At 43.5% G+C, this 19,466-nt stretch overlaps 2 protein-coding genes across 2 annotated transcripts in view; one reads left to right on the top strand and one right to left on the bottom strand.

The window, feature by feature from the left end:
* The window catches only part of DCAF6 (DDB1 and CUL4 associated factor 6), a 165,152-nt gene extending 155,724 nt beyond the window's left edge, over positions 1–9,428 (top strand). The window contains 3 exon segments of the mRNA XM_047783996.1: positions 164–252; positions 2,149–2,254; positions 8,961–9,428. Coding sequence (XP_047639952.1) covers positions 164–252; positions 2,149–2,254; positions 8,961–9,025 — 260 coding nt within the window. The 3' untranslated portion in view covers positions 9,026–9,428.
* Positions 9,429–16,690: 7,262 nt separating this feature from the next.
* Positions 16,691–19,466, bottom strand: part of GPR161 (G protein-coupled receptor 161) — a 59,221-nt gene continuing 56,445 nt past the window's right edge. Inside the window, exon 6 of the mRNA XM_047783994.1 lies at positions 16,691–18,056. Coding sequence (XP_047639950.1) covers positions 17,791–18,056 — 266 coding nt within the window. The 3' untranslated portion in view covers positions 16,691–17,790. The remainder of the gene's footprint in view (positions 18,057–19,466) is intronic.

Here is a 19,466-nt window from a genome sequence, read left to right as displayed (position 1 = left end):
TCTCAAAATAATATTCTCAGTTAACAGTTAAATGTGTTGGTACAGTTTCCATTCTAGCTCAATTTTGCTGTACATATACATACATGCATATATACATTATACATTTATATGAATTAATGGCTTATTTCTTAGCCTTATATTAATGTGACCATCTTATTTCTAGTTCTAGCCTCATCTGGAATAGATTATGACATAAAGATCTGGTCACCACTAGAAGAGTCCAGGATTTTTAACCGAAAACTTGCTGATGAAGTAAGATTTTTATTATACTTATTATATTTTATATTTCACTTTGTTCCTTAAGTGCTGTCTTAAAAAGAATCAAAGCAGCTCATTTTGTTATTAGTTGTTAACATAAAACAAGTTAATGCATTTAATGAGGTCAAATTTTAAGAAAAAAAGGGAAGTTAAGAATACAACATGACTGCAGTAACTAGAGAGGCAACAATTAATTAGAATATTGATTGTCAGTAATAATAGATTTAGTGTTTTGTAGTTTAAGAAAAATAGGTTGACTTTTTGTGCTTATTGCAATGAAGAATCATTAAAAAACAACAACAACAAAAAAAACCAACCTCTGTTCTTTTAAGAAAATAGCTTTACCATAGCTGTTCTCCATAAACGTAGCCAAATAGCGGAACAAATGATTGGAGAATCTTTTCCTGTATGATTATATTTCAAGTTTTCCTCAGCTTCTTATTAAATCAGTAGTTTCCAGACTAAGTTCTCTGAAGCTCTAGGTTTTTTAAAGGATTTGAAGCAGGAAGATGGAAGATATGAAAGGTAAACACTGGGGATTTTCTCCTCAGCTTCAACCAGGGTTTTCATTTGTGGGTTTCTACATAAGATTTCTTAGGAAAATAAGGGTCCATTGCATTAATTAGCTACTAACTAATTGTTTAGTTTCTATGAGGAGGTGAGTACAACTCATTTTGATACTACATCCTCTTAAAATAATGTCATTGCTAAAAATATTAGTGAGTTGGAAAACTAGTACTCTAAACCAAAGCTGACAGGTCATAGCAAAACTTCCACATGTACTTTTACTCATTTAATAGACATTTATAAAACACTTGGCATATGTCAGGCACAGTGCTGAATTTAAAAAGATAAACCCTCCCTTCAGAACTTAAAGACTGGTGGGACTAACAGGCGTACAGATGGCTAGATGACAGTGTGGTCAGTGTCAGCGATGCACACATGGTGTTTGGTGTTTGGGAACCCAGTAGAAAGGAACAGCTGTGCTTGCAAATGGAGGAGATGGGATGGGAAAATAACAGAGGAAACAAAATTGGACTAAGATTGCCAGGCAGACAAGGAGCAAAGGAACATTTGAGACAGAAGGATCATCATGTTTCACGTTATTGTCAGGTAAATGAACTGGCAGTGTGCTGAAACCCAGAATAGCTCATTGGGACTAAAAAGCCAGGTTGGGGCAAGAGCGTAAAAGGCCCAGAGGAGCACCCTAATCAGTTGAAAATGTACTGTAATATCACTGGAGGACTGCTGATCAGATTAATATCTTTTTTTCTCTCATGCTTTCCTTTCTTCCTGTTTTTCCTTTGCCACACTCTTTGCTTTACCTTTTTCTTTTTTCCTTTGCCTGTGATTATACATCAGATCCCTAGATGTTCATGGATGTTCATTTAGTCCTATTCTTGGTACTTAAGACATAATTTATTGTTCACTCTTGTCCAAAGGTTTAGTTTTCAAGATTACTTTGCTTTAGTCAAGGGAATGTTTTCTTGAGGAACCCAAGTGACCTCAGGGATAATAATTTTAACACTAATCTGTAAAGTATCAGTCCTGCTAGAGGGGAAAATACTAAGTGGACACAAAGTAGACTGCTCTGGAAAACAAATTATAAGTAGAAATAAATTGAATTCTTGAATGTTTTAAGTAGCCTCAAAGTTTCACCTGTTTTTCTGCCAGTTGAAAGAGTCGTGTTTTCTGATCTTACTCCGTTGAATGCAAGTTAAATTATTTGGCACTGAGTAGCCTTAAGGTGGGTATTAAGACATATATAGATATATATGAAGAATGAAGTAATTCCTCCTAGGACCTGCTGATTCTTCACTGTTCTAATGTTTAAGGAAGAGGTTCAGTTACTCTGTGGTCTTTAACATGGTTATTTAACTTGCCTCATAGGTTATAACTCGAAATGAACTCATGCTGGAAGAGACAAGAAATACCATTACAGTTCCAGCCTCTTTCATGTTGAGGATGTTGGCTTCACTGAATCATATCCGAGCTGGTAAGAGCTGTGGGTGTGCTAATAAAGTCATTATTAGAGTTGAAAAATTATTACTATTATTATTTAATATCTACTTTAAAGGGATTTATATAAATTACAAAATGAAGGCAGCTTAACTTCTGAACTAGGAGTTCTGTGAGTTCTGGATCTTAGTAATTTATATCCCCATGAGCCAAATTTATTGAAAAGTGTCAAAATGAAAAGATGAAGTCGCTTGAAAACTTACCAAATGTGCTTTTTCTTCTCAGAGTGGAAGATCATACCATAAACCTTAAAATATGTTATAGTAAGTACCCCTTAATGGTAGAGTTAGTCAAAATCAATCATAGCCCAGACAAAAATGAATGTATGAATGTAACATGCTACCAAAAGGGTTGAAACAGTTCAGTGTTTTTTTCAGTATTTTTTTGTTTTAGATAAAAAACTGTGAGGTTCAATGCCACAGATACATAAAATGCATATATTACAATTAATGTTTATCATTCCTCACTGGTATCACATATTTTTTCATATATTGGGTATTACTTAATAATACAACCACCACCATCTATAGTGTGCTTGTATCAGGCAGGATACTAGTCATTTCTCAAATTTATCCCTTCTTAGCTCCAACATTTTACAAAAATAGATTATTTGTAATAATTTACCCCAAGTCACACTACTGATAAGTGGTAAAGCCTGAATTTGAAACTAGCTTCCAAATGTTTACTCTGCTTTTACCTATAAATTTCACTTGTGGGAACATATTCAAGTTATGGATAAGACATGCAGGCCTCTGGACGAGCTGTTCTCAAACTGCTTTTCTAGTTCATGCTTTCCTTTTCTGTCCACTCCATCCACTCTAGCGCTCTCTGAATTGGGGAGTACATCAAACTCTTTCCCATCTCAGGATATTTATAATCATGCTGTACCCTCTGGTCCTCACTCTTTGTTAGGGTAACTTCTACTTATCCTTAAGGTCTAAATAAGCAGCAGACTGCATGTCTCTTCCTCAGAGTGGGGAAAGGAGAGAGAAGTATTCCAGGCAGAGTAAATAGTAGGTAGCATTCGTCCAAGTCCTGGAGGAGAGAGATGTAGTACATCTGAGAAATTGAAAGAAGCCTCTTAGGTCTGTAATAGAGCTGGAGAGAAAATAACCCTCAAATTGTAAATATTAACCTATGACAAGGAAAGAGTGAAAATTTCAAATGGTCAAAACAAAAAATAAACCTAAAATGTAAACACTGTTAGTAGTCCAACAAAATATTTGTGCAGTACTTCTCTGTGTTCTCGTGTTATTAATCACTGTAACATCTTTTGATCTGTTTTCTTCAATTACAGTAACCCTTAAAGTTCATCCATTTGGATTTCAGATTTGAGGCAGCATTTTATAGAACAAGAAAAACATTCACTGATTATGAAAACTAAAATTTGCTTGTTCTTAAGAGTTAAGAACTCTTCCTGGAGTTCCTGTCGTGGCGCAGTGGTTAAATCCGACTAGGAACTATGAGGTTGCGGGTTCGATCCCTGCCCTTGCTCAGTGGGTCAAGGTTCCGGCGTTGCCGTGAGCTGTGGTGTGGGTCGCAGACACGGCTCGGATCCTGCGTTACTGTGGCTCTGGCGTAGGCTGGCGGCTACAGCTCTGATTCGACCCCTAGCCCGGGAACCTCCCTATGCCGTGGGAGCGGCCCAAGAAATGGCAAAAAGACAAAAAAAAAAAAAAACTCTTCCTGAGTTTTCCAGAGGAAACTAATTTTCTTTCCATTTGTGCAAGAATCTGTTTTAAATGGGTGCTAATGTGGCAACAGTTTGTTAGTTAATAGTTATTACTGTCCTTTGATTTTAGAATTAGATATTTTATAATATAAAGGTTCCCTTTCTTCTGTTTTTTACCAGCAATCAAAAAGAGACAATTTCTAGTTGGTTTAGTCAGCTTAACTCACCCTCTTATTTCTCTTATGTAAAAGACTAGATAGGAAAAGCTACCCACGGAGTTCTGTTGTGGTGCAGTGGGTTAAGGATCTGGTGTTGTCACTGCAGTGACTTGGGCGGCTACTGTGGCACAGGTTTAGCCCCTTGCCCAGGAACTTTTAGGCATGGCCAAAAGAAAAAAAAGGGCCCAAGAGTTTGTATTTCTGCTGCTTTTATCCTTAAGATATCTTTATTTGATGAGTCAGCTATTCCTTTCCTGTCTTCTTCTTTGTCCTGTATTCCAAGTACAGTAATGTAGGCATATTCAAGGAGAGTTAGTGGACTTTGATCAAAGAAGCATCAGTTAGCCACAGAATACTTCAGCCCCTCCATTACTCTGCCAGGCTTCCTCAGAAGTCCAGGGAATAGATACTAGACAGCTCCTTCCTGTTAAAGCTGTGATTTTTAATCAAGGGTGTACTTCAAATTCCCCTTTTAAAATTATAAATACTTGGTTCCTATCCATTAAAGATTCTGATTTGTTTTATCTGAATAGGGTTTGAGCTTCTGCATTTTAAAAAAGGAACCAAAATTATTTTCAAGAATGCTATAGTAAGGACTTTTAGTCTAAGCAATGTCTTGAGAGATAAAGGCAGTTCTCAGATCCCCAGAAGCTTTGATAGGCTTTGGAGAGATGATAATTGTATGTGTTAAATATTCTAAGCTCTTCTAGAATATGTTAGAATCTCATCAGTTTCTCGCCTTCAGGTTCTCCTGTGCCTCCCTATTCTCTTAGGATGGAGTCCAGATGTGTTAACACTATTTACAAAACCCTGAAGCATCCCTTCATACCTTTGGACCTTGGCACATGTCCATGATTGATCTGTAGAGCCTAACATCCTATTGAGCTCACAGTCACTTACCAAGTCATCCATCAGTAAATTCACTCCATCAGTAAATTACGGTAGCTTTACTCCAGAATATAATCATATCCATTTACCCTTGGTCTCCCTGCGTCTCATCTTACCTTCATACAGTCTGATTTCCACATAGCAGCTGGAGGGATCTTTTTAAAATGTGGGTCAGTAAACTTTTTGTTTTTTTTAATTGGCCAGAGAGGAAATAGGCTTTGTGAGCCATGTGGTTTCTGTACTCATCTCTGACATTGTTGTTCAGAGAAGCCATAGATAATACATAGGTGAAGGGCATGGCTCTGTTCTAATAAAACTTTATTATTTACAGAAATAGGCAGTGAGTGGATTTGCTCAGGGGCCATAGTTTGCTGACCCCCTTCTTTAAAATATAGATGTCATTCCTGTTTAAAATTGTCAGGGGTTCCCCATGGCTCCTAAGATAAAACTCAGGCTTCATACTCTGGTCTACAAGATGTAGGTCTGCACGCAAGGTCCTGCATGACCTTGACCTGCCAGCTTCTGAGTCCCTGAGCTTACCACATTTCATCCATAAACGGCTACTTTTCTCCTCCTTGGACTTGTGAAGCTTGTTAGCATATTCAGGACCTTTTCACTGGCTGTTTTCTCTGCCTAAAAAGCTTAAAGTTGTCCCCCAGCTTCCCTAATAATTGAACACACAATTGAGGTCTCAGCTCCAGTGTCACCTCCTGAGAAAGGTCTCCCCTAGTCATCCACTATGAAGTTGCTTCATAGGCCTTCTCACACCCTCCTTTTTACTCTGTCACTTTCTGGGCAATGTCTGTTTTCTTTGTCTTATTCTAACTTCATTTCTTCATTTGTTGTCTTGTTACACAGATTGAAAGAGAACACATTAGTTTTCTATTTTTCTCCTCTAGAAAGTGAGCTCATTAAGAACCGAGACCTAGTTTGTCTTATTCACAGCTGGATATCTACCTGCTAGACAAGTACCTAGCATAAGATAGGTACCCAGTAGATGTTTGAGGAACAAATGGGTGGGTGAATGATTGAATGAATGAATGAGCGAAGCTCTAGTATCAAACCTCTAGGTAACAATGAGTGTTAGATTCTTTTTGGTGGAACACAGGTTTCCTTTGGAAAATTTTTTTCAGATTTCCCTGTTCCCTCCCCCTCCTGCCCCCACCCTCCCAGCAACCTTATTTTCTCTTCATATCTTATCTTCCCTGGTAAAAAAAAATAATTTCTTAAAGAAATATTTCTAACAGAGAATAAAAGGAACCTTTCCACAAATGTAAACCTTATTTACAAAAGCAGTTTGGTGTTGTCTACTTTTGAAAACAGTGGATATAGAAGCGATTCTTATTTCTAGGTTTCATTTATAAGAACACAGTGTTCCTCAGACCTCCATGGTCTATGTTTGCCAACCAGAGATTTGTGAAACGTTGAACTGCTCTGCAGTTTTACTACCTCAGTAGCACTCTGTGAACAAAAGATTCATTTAATTTATTCTTAGAAATTGGGTTTATATCCTGAGAGAAATGACTCTGTAGCAGTTAAGTGAGAAGGATGTAAGAACAAATGTTCTGCCCTCTTCTTCATTCCAGCAGCCACTGTCAGTCATTCTGTGCCCTCTGTAAGAGACTCCAGGCCCTCACCTGACTCCTTATCGCTTGCTTTTATACTCCTGAGAATTCTAATTCTCCCTGATTTGAAAGCCGTGACATTTTTTAACCCTCCACTTCCCCAGCTTCGTTCATAGTGCGACAACCAAAAAGAACTCGGGGAACCTTGCACATTTCGAGAAAGGCTGGTACTGCTTCCTCATGCTCCACTAATATGACAGAATAGGTGTGTTAAATATCATCATTTGTATCCTACCCATGATACTCTAGTTAAGCAGAATAGCATCGTCATGTTTTGTTCTCTTATAGAAGTGTATCACACAATAAAAACAGTATAATCTCTTTTCTACTAACATCCCTTAAATAGCCCTTTATTGATCAGAAAGTCTTCCACTGTGTTGAGATTCCATAGATCTGTGAAGGTCTGTTGTAATCTTTTGTGTTCATTTGTCTTACAAATATGTATTGAATACTTTTTATATAATAACAGCTAAAATTTGAAGTTCCCTTGTGGCACATCAGGTTAAGGATCTGGCATTGTCACTGCAGCAGCTCAGGTCGCTGCTGTGGCACAGATTTGGTTCCTGGCCTGGGAACTTCCACATGCTGCAGGTGAGACCCAAAATAATAACTACAATTTATGTAATTCGGGTTACAGGTCACATGCACATACATAGCTCATTAGTTTGACATCAAAATGGAATCAGCATAGCGAGGATTTATCTGTTAATTCACATGGATGATTAAACATCCAGTCCATTCTGTACAAAGGTGTCACTGACCTAGAAGCAGTGCAAGTGTTTAAGCTTCTGTAGATAATAAATAAAATCTCAGGATTCAGTCTTCTCTTGGTATTGAAAGTGGGATTGAACATCCCCTAGGTCTAATCTTTTTTCCCCCAGGTTACCTTGGAGGAATGTTTCTGTAGCAGAAAGGTTTCCATCTTAGTGGTGGTAGAGATTTGATACTGTTGCCTTTTTTACATAAGCTAATGTAATGTATATTTTCTTAGTAAAACTTATATTCATTTATCTGGTAACTGTTTGCTTATTTATTTTGCTTTTGAGTGTAGTACCCACGGCACACGGAAGTTCCCAGGGGAATCAAAGCTATAGCTGCTGGCCTACACCACAGCTTACAGCAATGCCAGATCCCCAACCCACTGAGCGAGATCAAGGATCTAACCTACATCTTCATGGGCACTAGTCAGATTCATTTCCGCTGAGCCGCAACAGGAACTCCCTATTGGTAAACTTTCACTGACCATCTTGTAATAGGTTCTGAGGCAATAAAGATAAAAAGAGATAACTCCTAGGCGTTCCCACTGTGGTGCAGTGGGTCAAAGGATCTGGCGTTGCTGTAGCTGTGGCTGGGATTCAGTTCCTGGCCTGGGAATTTACATTGCTGTGGGTGCAACCATAAAAGAAGAAGGAAAAAAAAAAAAAAACTCCTCTCCCAAGAGCTCAGACTAGGCTGCAAGAAGATTTGCAGTCTAACCATTATAGCAATTAGAATCATCTTTGTACAGGTAAAATATTCTGGAATGTGAATGAAGGAGTTAGTTTATAATTCTGCCAGTTGGTGCTGTAAAAAGTCTAGGAAGAGTTTCACAAAGGGGGATAACGGTTGTATGGCGATGAGTAAGCAGAACCTTTATAGCCGAAGAACTGGGTGAAAGTGTCCCAAGCAGAGGAACACCAAGTGTAAATCAGGAAACTCGAGAGGACATGCTGTGCCCGCCTGCCAGGTTGTAATTATATGCGCACTTGAGTGTTCAGTCTAGATAAGCTCCTTGAGGTCAGAGACTGTGACTATTTTGGTCACCATTGTCTCCTGGAACACAGCAGATGTTTAAGAAATATTTTTATAAACAGAAATACACAGACCCTCATGAATGGTCCCCAGGTTCTCTCACACAGCTTCCCTCAAACTCCCCTTGGTGACGCCTGATACACCTCCTTGGGCTCCTAGGTGCCAAGGAACAGTTTGAAAACCACTGCTGTAGACCACAAAATATCAAGATCTTTAGGGTTTGGCTTTTTTTTTTTTTTTAATAATTTTCATATCTTTTAAGTTATGAATACTCAAAGTTAATAATGCTGAATTTCCTTTAGTCTTTTGTTTCTAGAGGCCCCCCCCCCCAAAAAAAAATAACTTACCTACACACAGCTGTGAATTGACTTTTACATGATGCTGTGTGGAATTACATAAATTCTAGTTAATTTTAAGTAAAAGGCACTGAAAATTATTTAATTGTAATATTAAAGGTGTTTCTTTCTGTCTCATATCTGTGTTTTCCAGACCGACTAGAGGGTGACAGATCGGAAGGCTCTGGTCAGGAGAATGAAAATGAGGATGAGGAATAATCAACTCTTATTGGCAAGCACTTAGATGTTCTGAAATTTGTATAAGACATTTATTATATTTTTTCCTTTACAGAGCTTTAGTGCAATTTTAAAGGTTATGGGTTTTTTTTGGAGTTTTTCCCTTTTGGGGGGATAACCTAACATTGATTTGAAATGATTGTGTGCATGAATTTGGGAGCGTGTGTAATACAAAACTAGCAAAATGTTTTAAAAACTTTTTGCCGTGTATGAGGAGTGCTAGAAAATGCAAAGTGCAATATTTTCCCTAACCTTCAGATGTGGGAGCTTGGATCAATGTTGAGTAATTTTCATTATAGTGAAAATGTTGGTTCAAATAAATTTCTACACTTGCCATTTGCATGTTTGTTGCTTTCTAATTAAAGAATTTGGTTGTTTTAAGATATCCTGAATTTGGCTTTTTGTTTAAATGCTTTGCTACCTTGACCCACGTTTTCTAAATCTTTCCTTGTAAAAAGATTCTTTCTCTATTCTTTTCTAGATTTAATAACCTTTTCTGTTTTGACTTCTGTGTGACCGAATCACATAGAGGAGCTTTGTTTTCATTTCTCCTTCTAAAGTACTTTACCTCCACCTCTGGTCATCGTCCCTCATGATTAGTGGTCCCTCATTCCCCATGTATAGGAGTTAGACTTCGAGCAATCCCAGAGCATCATGGACATTCACATACCACATTAGCACAAGCTAGTTCCGAGACCTCTGGCTTCTGGCCTTCCCAGCTCCAATGTCTAGATTTCATCTAAAAGCTGTTGACCGTTCAGTCTTCTAGTTCCTGGTTTTCCTCACCTCTGGTGTCCCCCTTCACTCGACTTAAGCCATCTACACCCAGGTCTGTATCTTATGGGTTATGACCTGACGCTGCCCCTGCAGACTTAACCCTTCGGTCATTCTCCCTCCTGTCTCCTAAACTGCCATGCTGCTCTCTCTGGCTGGGCCCCGAGCAGACTCAGAGCTGTGGCCAGGCAAAGCATCTCCCCTATGGAGACCAGGGATGCTCCTCCCAAGAAGATGCAGCAAGCCCAGGGTCACCTACTGCTGAGAGAAGACAGGCTGTTTTGGGATAGAGGGAAAATAACTCTTAAGTTGGCCTGGTAACTGCATTTGGACCTCAACATCTAGCTCTTACCCCAGGCAGGACACATATATATCCATATTAAGAAGATGCTAAATGGCTAAAGGGAAAGGAGTGAGAGACTTACCCAAACAGGGCAACTACCTGATTTCCAAAAAGTGCCAGGGTCTTAGCTTCTGGTTCCCAAATGGTTATGTGACCTGCTCAAGCCACCTGACTTCTGTGGGCTTGTTTTCTCCTCCCAAAAATGGAGGTAATCTCATTTGCACCAGCTACCTCCCAGGGGCTGTGTTAGGACCACATGAAACCACAGAGGTTTTAGGGCTTTACAGAATAACCGAAGAGACCACTGAAGCAAACAATAGCACACTGTGTCTTCCACTGTAGGAAAACAGTAACAGTGTTATGCTGTAGAGAAGTGCTAGAAGACTGACAGAACAGGCTGGAGGACTCAATGGAGTCAAGGGGGAGATAACTCCTTGGCAAGAAAAGCAACTGGAAAAAATCAAAATAGCATTTGTTCACTCCAGTGCTGAATGTTGATAGTGGGGAAGGCTGGGCAGGTGGGAGTGGGGGGATTCTGAACTTTTTGCCCAATTTTGCCAGGAAACTAAAATTGCTCTAAAACTTTTTTTTTTTTTTTTGGTCTTTTTAGGGCCGCATGCAAGGCATATGGAAGGTTGCCAGGCTAGGGGTCAAATCGGAGCTGTAGCTGCCGGCCACAGACAGCTGCAGCCACGCAGGATCCTTAACCCAGTGAGCAAGGCCAGGGATCGAACCTGCAACCTCATGGTTCCTAGTCGGATTCGTTTCCACTGTGCCACAACAGGAACTCCTAAAACTTATTTTTTTAAGACCCCAAATATTAAAGTATTTGCCCAGGGAATTAGGCTCCCTATTTTTTAGCAATTTTGTAGTTCTGGTGTTGTATGTTACAAAGGAGCAGGGCAGTCCAGACAAGCAGTCAATGAGGCAGCAAAGACAGAAAACATTCTACAGAAGCAGAATTGATAAGTCCTGGCTGCTCCCATGATTCAGTGTGTATTGCGGGGGGGATCCCCACTGGACCCTGGTGCCCATACCTCCTCAGAAAAATGACCATGGCCTTCGTGGTGGCAGGTGCATGGTCAGATAAAGGTGAAGGGCTCTGTGCCTTGAGGTTGTTCTGAGTCTCTGACAATCTACCACCCACGCTTTGAGTTTTGGTATGAGATGGACCTACTGAGAGCACTGCTGTTCATTAATCCTCCTTTAAAAACTCTGGGTTAATGGTGTTGGTGGTGCATTTCCTGGTCATGCTGGAAGTCACTGAACAATATTCTATTAATCTAATTGTCTTGGGGGCGTCTGTGAAAAAACACATGGACATACCAGGTGATAGTGGGATGGACATCCCCACACCACAACTCTGCAACAGTTGGCCTCTTACTGCCCAAAGGGAGGGAGGCTGGAGACCGGATGTGTCTGCGGAAAACAGGGGTGAGGTGTAAAGGGGGAGACACCCCAGAAGTACACAGTCCACAAGTTCAAGTACAGATTCAGTTTCCACAGCTGTACACATCCCAAAACCAGATATTTAATCAGGGAAACAAAACTATTCTTAATACACTTGTTTGTAAATATTGATTTATAATAATCCTAAGCATTTTTTAATCTTTAAGAAACATCCAAATACTTCAGGTGAACTGTATTTCGGGATTAGTTTGTCTTCATTTTGAAGGCTGGTTTTTAACCACTTGTGCTTCCAGGGGTCCGTTATCAGAACACAGCACAGGACTCTGTCCCTTAAGATGTCCACATCGCAGACCGATTTCCAGCCAAACAGGCGGCAGCCCTGCCTGCCCAGGCCTGTGAGCCACCCTAAAACTGTCTTTTCCTCCACGCAGGCCTGACTCTCCTGTGATGAGTGATACTTCAAAATGGTGTTGTCAGAAGGAGAAACGAGTGGCTTCTAATTTCTAAGCTATTAATACTGCTTAGGAAAACACTTTCTGAGGGAAAGGAACAGCTTTTTGTATTTTGTTCTCCTAAAAATAACACTGAGCAGAACTGTGCTCTTGGTAATCTTATGCAGATTTGAGTTTATGCTTTGAATTCTTTCCAGTGAATCCAATCACTTTCCTTAGGCCTGCAGTTTTTTAGAGGTCTGGCAAGCCATATTCCAATCTTGCAAACTCCTTGGGTTTACAGTACTTCTACCTACCTACCTAATAAAGCCCTGCTGCCCTATTCTTCTAACTATGACAACTGTGAACTATCCCTCATCCTCCTCCAGCTGCAAAGCTGGCTCTTTCCTTCTCTCAGTCGCATGGCCAAGACCTGGCATTCCAGCGCTGACTGGCTTTGAGACATTGGGCAGGTCCCTTCACTTCTCTAGGCCTCCCTGGATTCCATGTGTTCCTCTCCCCAACCCAGAAGGACGGTCTGGCTTTGCTCCATCTGTGGTCACATTTGACTGTGCTCACAGCCATTTTCCTTTGCTTCAGGGTGAAAATTATGATTTTCCTTCTCTCCCCTGGGACTCAGCAGGGACTCTGTATGCTGTGGGCGGTGGCATGGCCTCTTGATCCTACACCTCCTCTTCCCTCGGGGGCTTGGAGGATCAGAGAGCCTGTGACCCTAGGAGTCACTGTCACTACAGGTCATCTCTGGGAGAGCACCCTTTCTGGACTGTAAGGGAGGTCGAAGCTGAGCTTGTGCTTTAATTCCAGACACCACACCAGCCCTGGGCGCCATCGTCTTCACTAACCAGTAACTTTCAGAAAAGTTTTGCTCCTTAGTTCCAAATGCTACTGCCTTTCCTCCCTCCTCTCTACTGCTGTCCTCTTTCCCACCACGTCCCTTTGTGCTATACAGCAAACATGACAATCCCCATGGCAACCACCTTCAATACCTCTTATCTAGGATAACAGTTATCTTTTCCAGATGCTCACTTCTTGTCATAGCGAGCCCTGTAAAGCAGGAATAATACACCCACTGACTGCATGGAGAAGAGAGAGCAGTGGCTCAGCATCAACTCTGCCCCAGATACTGGGCTGGATGCTTGAATCCACATCATCACCTAAGAGGGAGGCCCCCCCTGGAGTCCATGTCTCCACTTAGAAACAGATTACAAAGTTCATTTTATAGATGAGAAAAGCAATACAGAATAAGTAAGTGGCCCACGGACAGCCTGCTAATAGATAGCAGCATGGGACCCAAGCCTGCACAGTCCCCATGATACCACATTTGCACAGATGGGCAATGAGAGAAAGCACTTAGAAATGCCTAACCAATGCACAAGACAGGCACTCAGATGTCTCAGCAGGTCAGTTACGCAGTAGGCACTCAGTACGTATCAGTGCCTCACCCTTTTGTAGCTACATCACTTCCACAGTTCCTTCCAGACTGGAGATAGCTGGGGCTCACAGATGAGCCCCTGTCATGACTATACCCTGTGGTCCATCTAGAGATCTGTCTAATCTGCAAGGATTTCAGGGACCAACTGTCAGGACAGAGATAAACTCATCTAGTTAAATCTGAACAGGCTAATAGGGTCTCTCATTATATCAAAGCACTTTTCCCCCCTTTCCTGTCCACCCTAAACGTCCTTGGCCTATTGCAAATACCTGAGTTAGTCTCGCTGGCCGCTCAGAGACTACCTAGCAGCTCCTTAAATGAGAATCAAACTTTGACGTTAGCACCAGATGGCCCTTGTCTTACATTCCTCAACCCTCCTTCTACAGCAGGGATTTGCTTAAGATGACAGAGCTGAGCAGTGGCAGTACCTGTGACCCTGAATGGGGTCACACTTGTAAGCAAGCTGGCTGGGTGGTCCTTTAAAGGCCGAGGACTGCAGTAGAGGCCAGGAGTTCAGAGTAAGAGCTCTAAGCCAGAAGCAAACAAGCCTTTAGGTTTATCCTTAGCCCTTTGCCTCCAGGAACTGCCAGTGGCATCACAGCCACACTGCTGCCACCTAGTGCCTAAGGCCCTGAACTTCACTTTGGTGCATCTGGCCTGGGAAAAGGCAAAGGGGTGTTTGAGCTGTGTGCTCTGTGGTGTGGTGTGAGACTCTAGTGCCTTCTGGGTCACACTAGCCCCCAAACCTGCTATCTAGGGGAGAGTATGAGGACCTGGTCAAATGGCAATCCCATGAAAGAAGCGGAGATGGGCAACTGTCCTAAAACGGTTCTCAAAGCCAGACAACAGGACTAGATTTTTAAGTGAACGAGTGGCCAAATGTCCTACCTGCCACTGTCCAAGCGGCCCCCTCAGGAAGGCCTCCGGCTGCCCCTGCACAGCAGAATAAAGCTAACGGCCTGGCTTCAGTGAAGGAAGCTGGGGTTTTGACCTTCTGTGCTAAGGACAGGTATCCTCAAAAATGCCTCTCAGGGAGTTCCTGTCGTGGCGCAGTGGTTAAAGAATCCGACTAGGAACCATGAGGTTGCGGGTTCGGTCCCTGCCCTTGCTCAGTGGGTTAACGATTCGGCGTTGCCGTGAGCTGTGGTGTAGGTTGCAGACGCGGCTCGGATCCTGCGTTGCTGTGGCTCTGGCGTAGGCCGGTGGCTACAGCTCCGATTTGACCCCTAGCCTGGGAACCTCCATATGCCATGGGAGCGGCCCAAGAAATAGCAAAAAAAAAGACCAAAAAAAGACCAAAAAAAAAATGCCTCTCAGGAGTTCTCCCGTGGCATAGCAAGTTGAGGATCCAGTGTTGTCACTGCAGCAGCTCTGGTTACTGTTGTGGCACGGGTTTGATCCCTGGCTCAGGAACTTCCGTGTGCCAGTAAAAAAATGCCTCTCAGTGCACTGGGTGATGTCCTCCTCTCCTCACCCACCTCCTTCTTGCTCTTCTTTTTCCACTCAGGCCGTATCAAGGAAACTGAATTCCTGAATATGCAAAATATAGTTCTAGCTGCCAGACATCCTCCAAGGTTTGGTGCCAACAGTCACCTTCTGCACGGAGCTGCCTCCAACTCCTCTACTTGGAAATAATCACCTCCCTCTGGAGCCCGCAGTTCTTTCAATAATCATTACCTGACTTTGCTATTTAGCCTCAGTCGCCTCCAGGTCTCTCCCTAAGTTAGAGTGAAAACACTGTTACTACTCACAGAGCCAGTGTTAGTAATCAAGTAGTAACCAATGTTTACAATGCTTTGCACATAGATGTGATGCATGGTAGATGAATAAATGAACAGACCTCAGCGGAAAAGGGGAAACACAGAGAACGCTTTTGTACTTTTAGATTAGCTTAGATTAAATCCCAGTGTATCCCAGCTAGTCTGGGATCAGCCAGTGGGAACCTGGTGGGTCCCAGGACTCATTCCCTAGAGCCCAGCCAACTACAGTCCAGGGGAAGTACTCTCCAACCCTTGGGTTGCAAGCCACTTTGCGGCACTCAAAAAGGCCTAGCCTGGGGGCCATCGTGAGTTACTCTAACTTGCCTGTAAAGGTCTCTCTGCCCTGTTCCACCTCAGTGCACACTAGATGCTCAGGAATATAGCCCCTTTAGAAACTAGACAAGGACAAGTGCTAGGGGAAAAAAAAAAAATCACACACAGGGAACATAAATGCCCTCAGATTTAGGCATGCCACCCAGGAGTGAGAGCAGAGTCTGACTGATCTACACATCTTTTTTTCTTTTTCTTTTTTCTTTTTAGGACTGCACCTGCAGCATATGGAAGTCCCTAGGCTAGCTGTCGAATCAGAGCTGCAGCTGCCAACCTACATCACCGCCACAGCAATGCCAGATTCGAGCCCACATCTGTGACTTACACCTATGCTTGCTGCAGTGCCAGATCCTTAACCCACTGAGCAAGGCCAGCAATCAAACCGGCATCTTCATGGATACTCGTTAGGTTCTTAACCCACTGAGCCACAAAAGGAACTCCCTGATCGGCACATCTTATCAGCAGAACCCACAGGTGAAACTGCCCTCTGCTCCTCTGGAAAAGCCACCTGCTTCTTCCCACTCTCATCCAGAATCCGACCAGTGCCTGGCACCCAGCTGACCCACAGGGGTTGTTGATGATCAGATGATCACTGGGAAGGTTAGCAAGCCTCCAGGTCTCAGGAAAGTCTTTTGTAAACTGCACATAGGGGACCAGCCACACAGTAGAGACACTGCCTCACCAAGAGCTAGCTAGACCCCAAAGAACACTGCAAAGGTAATTCACTTTCTGGAACAGCTGCCCCCATAGCAGACGCAGCTGGATCTTGGAATCTACCCTTTGCCAATCACCTGGAATTCTGAAGGTGGGGAAGGTCCTGCACTTGGCTGATTTAATCATTCAGGCTGAAGGGCAGGCACAGGTGGTTCCAGTCAGCACAGACCTGACTCCAAGCCCCCACTTCAACTGCCATCCTGACTCACGGGAGGCGGGGAAGATCCAGCATATGAACCATAATCCACAGCTCCCCTTTCACCTCGAGGAGGCGCCCTCTGGCCCCATTTATGTGTCTTGCTGGTTGGCACTGTGTCAGGACATGCTCGTAATAGACCAACTGGACCAGCCCACCCCCCCACACACACACATGAGAAGCCACACACAAAAACTGTGCAAATGTTAGTCCATGGGATGCCTTTTTTTTTTTTCCCCTAAGCTACAAATTCAAAAACATCAAAGACCAGAGTTAGAAATGATCCTGGCAACCATTCAATCCAACTCTCCAATCCCTTATCTCATTTCCCAGATTCCTAGAGGTGACAGAAGTCCCAAAGGATAAGGTAAGGCAGAGCCAGGCCAGAAGGCAGGTTGCTCACTCCAAGTCTCTCTTGTCTCAAACTGCCCAGGGCAGGGAACTAGTAGCTGCTGCCTACGGGAGCACTCCCTGTGCACCTGGCAGCCAGCTAATCTAAATGGTCAATCAAACAGAATCTATTCCACAAGGTTTTCCTATGTGACAGGATTCCAACAGTATCTCTATTTCCCAGCAGCACGTGGCCCTGTGGCCCCATTCGGGCTCAGTAAGATCATGGTGCGTCCTAACCAAGTGGATTGTTTTTTAAAAACTAGAAATGAAACACCTGGTATCTGCGCCTCTCTCCTGTCTTTTACAGTGGTTTCTCCCTGCTTTTGAAACATCAAAGAATCAGCCCACAGGGAGGCGGACACGATGGGCCTTGTTCTCAGCAACAACATCCCCCGGGCCCCTGGCCTGTCCCCTCTAGCACCAGCAGGTGTCTCCACCAAAGGCAAAGTCATAACCAGGACACAGGGTGTGGCAAATGGATCTGGGGTGCTCTGCTGCTGGATTCTCTTCTGGGGACCGTTTAGTGCAGAAGTGACGGCCCCACATGGCCCAGACCCACTACATGGAAGTGCCGTCCTCCAAAGTGCATCAGGAAGGGCTCGCCTGAGGCCTTGGGACAGTGCGTGGCTGGACTCCCAGGACACAGGTTGTGAAGAAGAGGAAGTGACCCACATGGTAGTTTCCTCCCGGCCGTGCTCACCAGTCCCCCTCTCAGCCCCGCCTCCCACAAAGTCACAACCACACCTCCACCTGCTTTTCTTTATGCTCTAGGTGCCTCTGGTCTCGTCACTGGGGCCCACGAGAAGCCTGGTGGGGTCTCACAACAGACACCGAAGTCACTCACAGACGTCGTGTTCAGAGGTTTTTCGTCTGATGACTGAAGACCAGATGTTGCTCCCAGGGCCCCGGCCCAGACGGGAATGGGCATCCTGCGGGGAGGCCCTCATCTCTGTTCTGCAGCTAAAATGTTCCCCTCGTCGATGCTCTGCAGCTGCAGCCTCTGACTCGCCAGAGTTCTGCTGCCCCGGCGACTCCCAAAGCCAGCCCCTGGCACCGTCCGTGCCGCCAGCAAGACCCCAGGCAAAGCCTCCTCCCCAAATAAGTTGATTTTGGCTTCAGCCTCGATGGCTTTGGCCAGGCTGGCTGCGTAACTGTCCAAGGACTTATGCACGTCGGCTCGCACATGAAGAATAGGGTTCCTGGCAGCTTCTGAGAGAGAAGGGAGAAAAACAGTTAGAGCGGGGCCAGGACCATGGCCATTCTGGGACTGGCCTGGGAGGGGAGTATCTTAACTTACTCTCTGGGAAATCTTAGAGGCTATGTATCTAACCTCAGCTCCCTCATCTGTAATGAGAAGATCGTGGCATAGCCATTACTTTAGGGGGTTACCATGATAATGAAACAGTTCTTCCTAAGATGCCAGCTTAGGCCTGGCTTGTAGAAAAGGCTTAATAAATACTAGGAAGGATATTCAAATGTTTACATGGTTGAAAGAGTTCTCTGATCTTTCTGCTCCCTGGAGTAGCTATGGCTGTAAATGTCCACAAACCTGAATGTTGTCTCTGCCCCTCCACTCTTGGTCAGAGATTCCCCAGAGCCACATGGAGACCCTCAGGACTGGAGGCTCATTAACGGTTCCCCCAGGATTACTACCCCCTAACAATGGGGCACAAATGGGAGGGGGCCTTCAATTTCATACCCAGGGCCTTATGACTATTAACCTCGTTGCTTATTTCCTCCTGACATCTTGGGGGGAAAGGTGTATCCCCTACTTTTCAAGTTTTCTGCAGTAGGCAACTTCCATCCTACTCTCCAAGAGGGAAAGAGCTGGGGGGGGGCCCACGTGGCCCCTCCCTGCCCTGTCACTCATTGGCAGGAGGACGGTGCATCTTAAACGTGCCCACTCTCCTTCCTGCCTGCAGAAAGGTGCCTTTGGAATTGCTGTCCCCTAACAGTTGGCTTGATGGAGCAAGCTTGGCCCTGTATGGGCTCGCTAGATTAAGGATTTCAATCCATTTCTTTAAAATATGGGAGTACTGTTTTCCATAGCGGTTGTACCAAGAGACTCTCATACTAAGTGAAGTCAGAAAGAGAAAGACAAATACAGTATGATATCACTTATATCTGGAATCTAATAAATGGCACAAATGAATCTACAGAAAAGAAACAAACTCATGGACGTGGAAAACAGACTTGTGGTTGCCACAGGAGAGAGGTTAGGAGTGGGATGGATTGGGAGTTTGCGGTTAGTAGATGCAAACTATAGCATCTGGAGTGGATAAGCAATGAGGTCCTGCTATGTAGCACAGGGAACTATATCTAGTCACTTGTGATGGAATATGATGGAGGATAATGTGAGAAAAAGTATATATATATATATATATATATACATACATACACACACACACATATATATAACTGGGTCACTTTGCAGTACAGCAGAAATTGACAGAACACTGTAAATCAACTGTAATAAATTTTTTTTTAAATATGAGAGTAATATATCATAAAGCCCATGAGGCTGCTGGTCCAAGCTCTGTTCTTGAATCCTCTTTGCCAGTGAAGCAGACGATTTGCCATCTGCCTCCCTGACACCCATGACCATTCATCTGGAATCAG

Source organism: Phacochoerus africanus, chromosome 6, assembly GCF_016906955.1.
Source record: "Phacochoerus africanus isolate WHEZ1 chromosome 6, ROS_Pafr_v1, whole genome shotgun sequence".
NCBI classification, from domain to species: domain Eukaryota; kingdom Metazoa; phylum Chordata; class Mammalia; order Artiodactyla; family Suidae; genus Phacochoerus; species Phacochoerus africanus.
The sequence above is the reverse complement of the archived record's forward strand: the minus strand, read 5'-3'. Positions and strand labels throughout refer to the sequence as shown.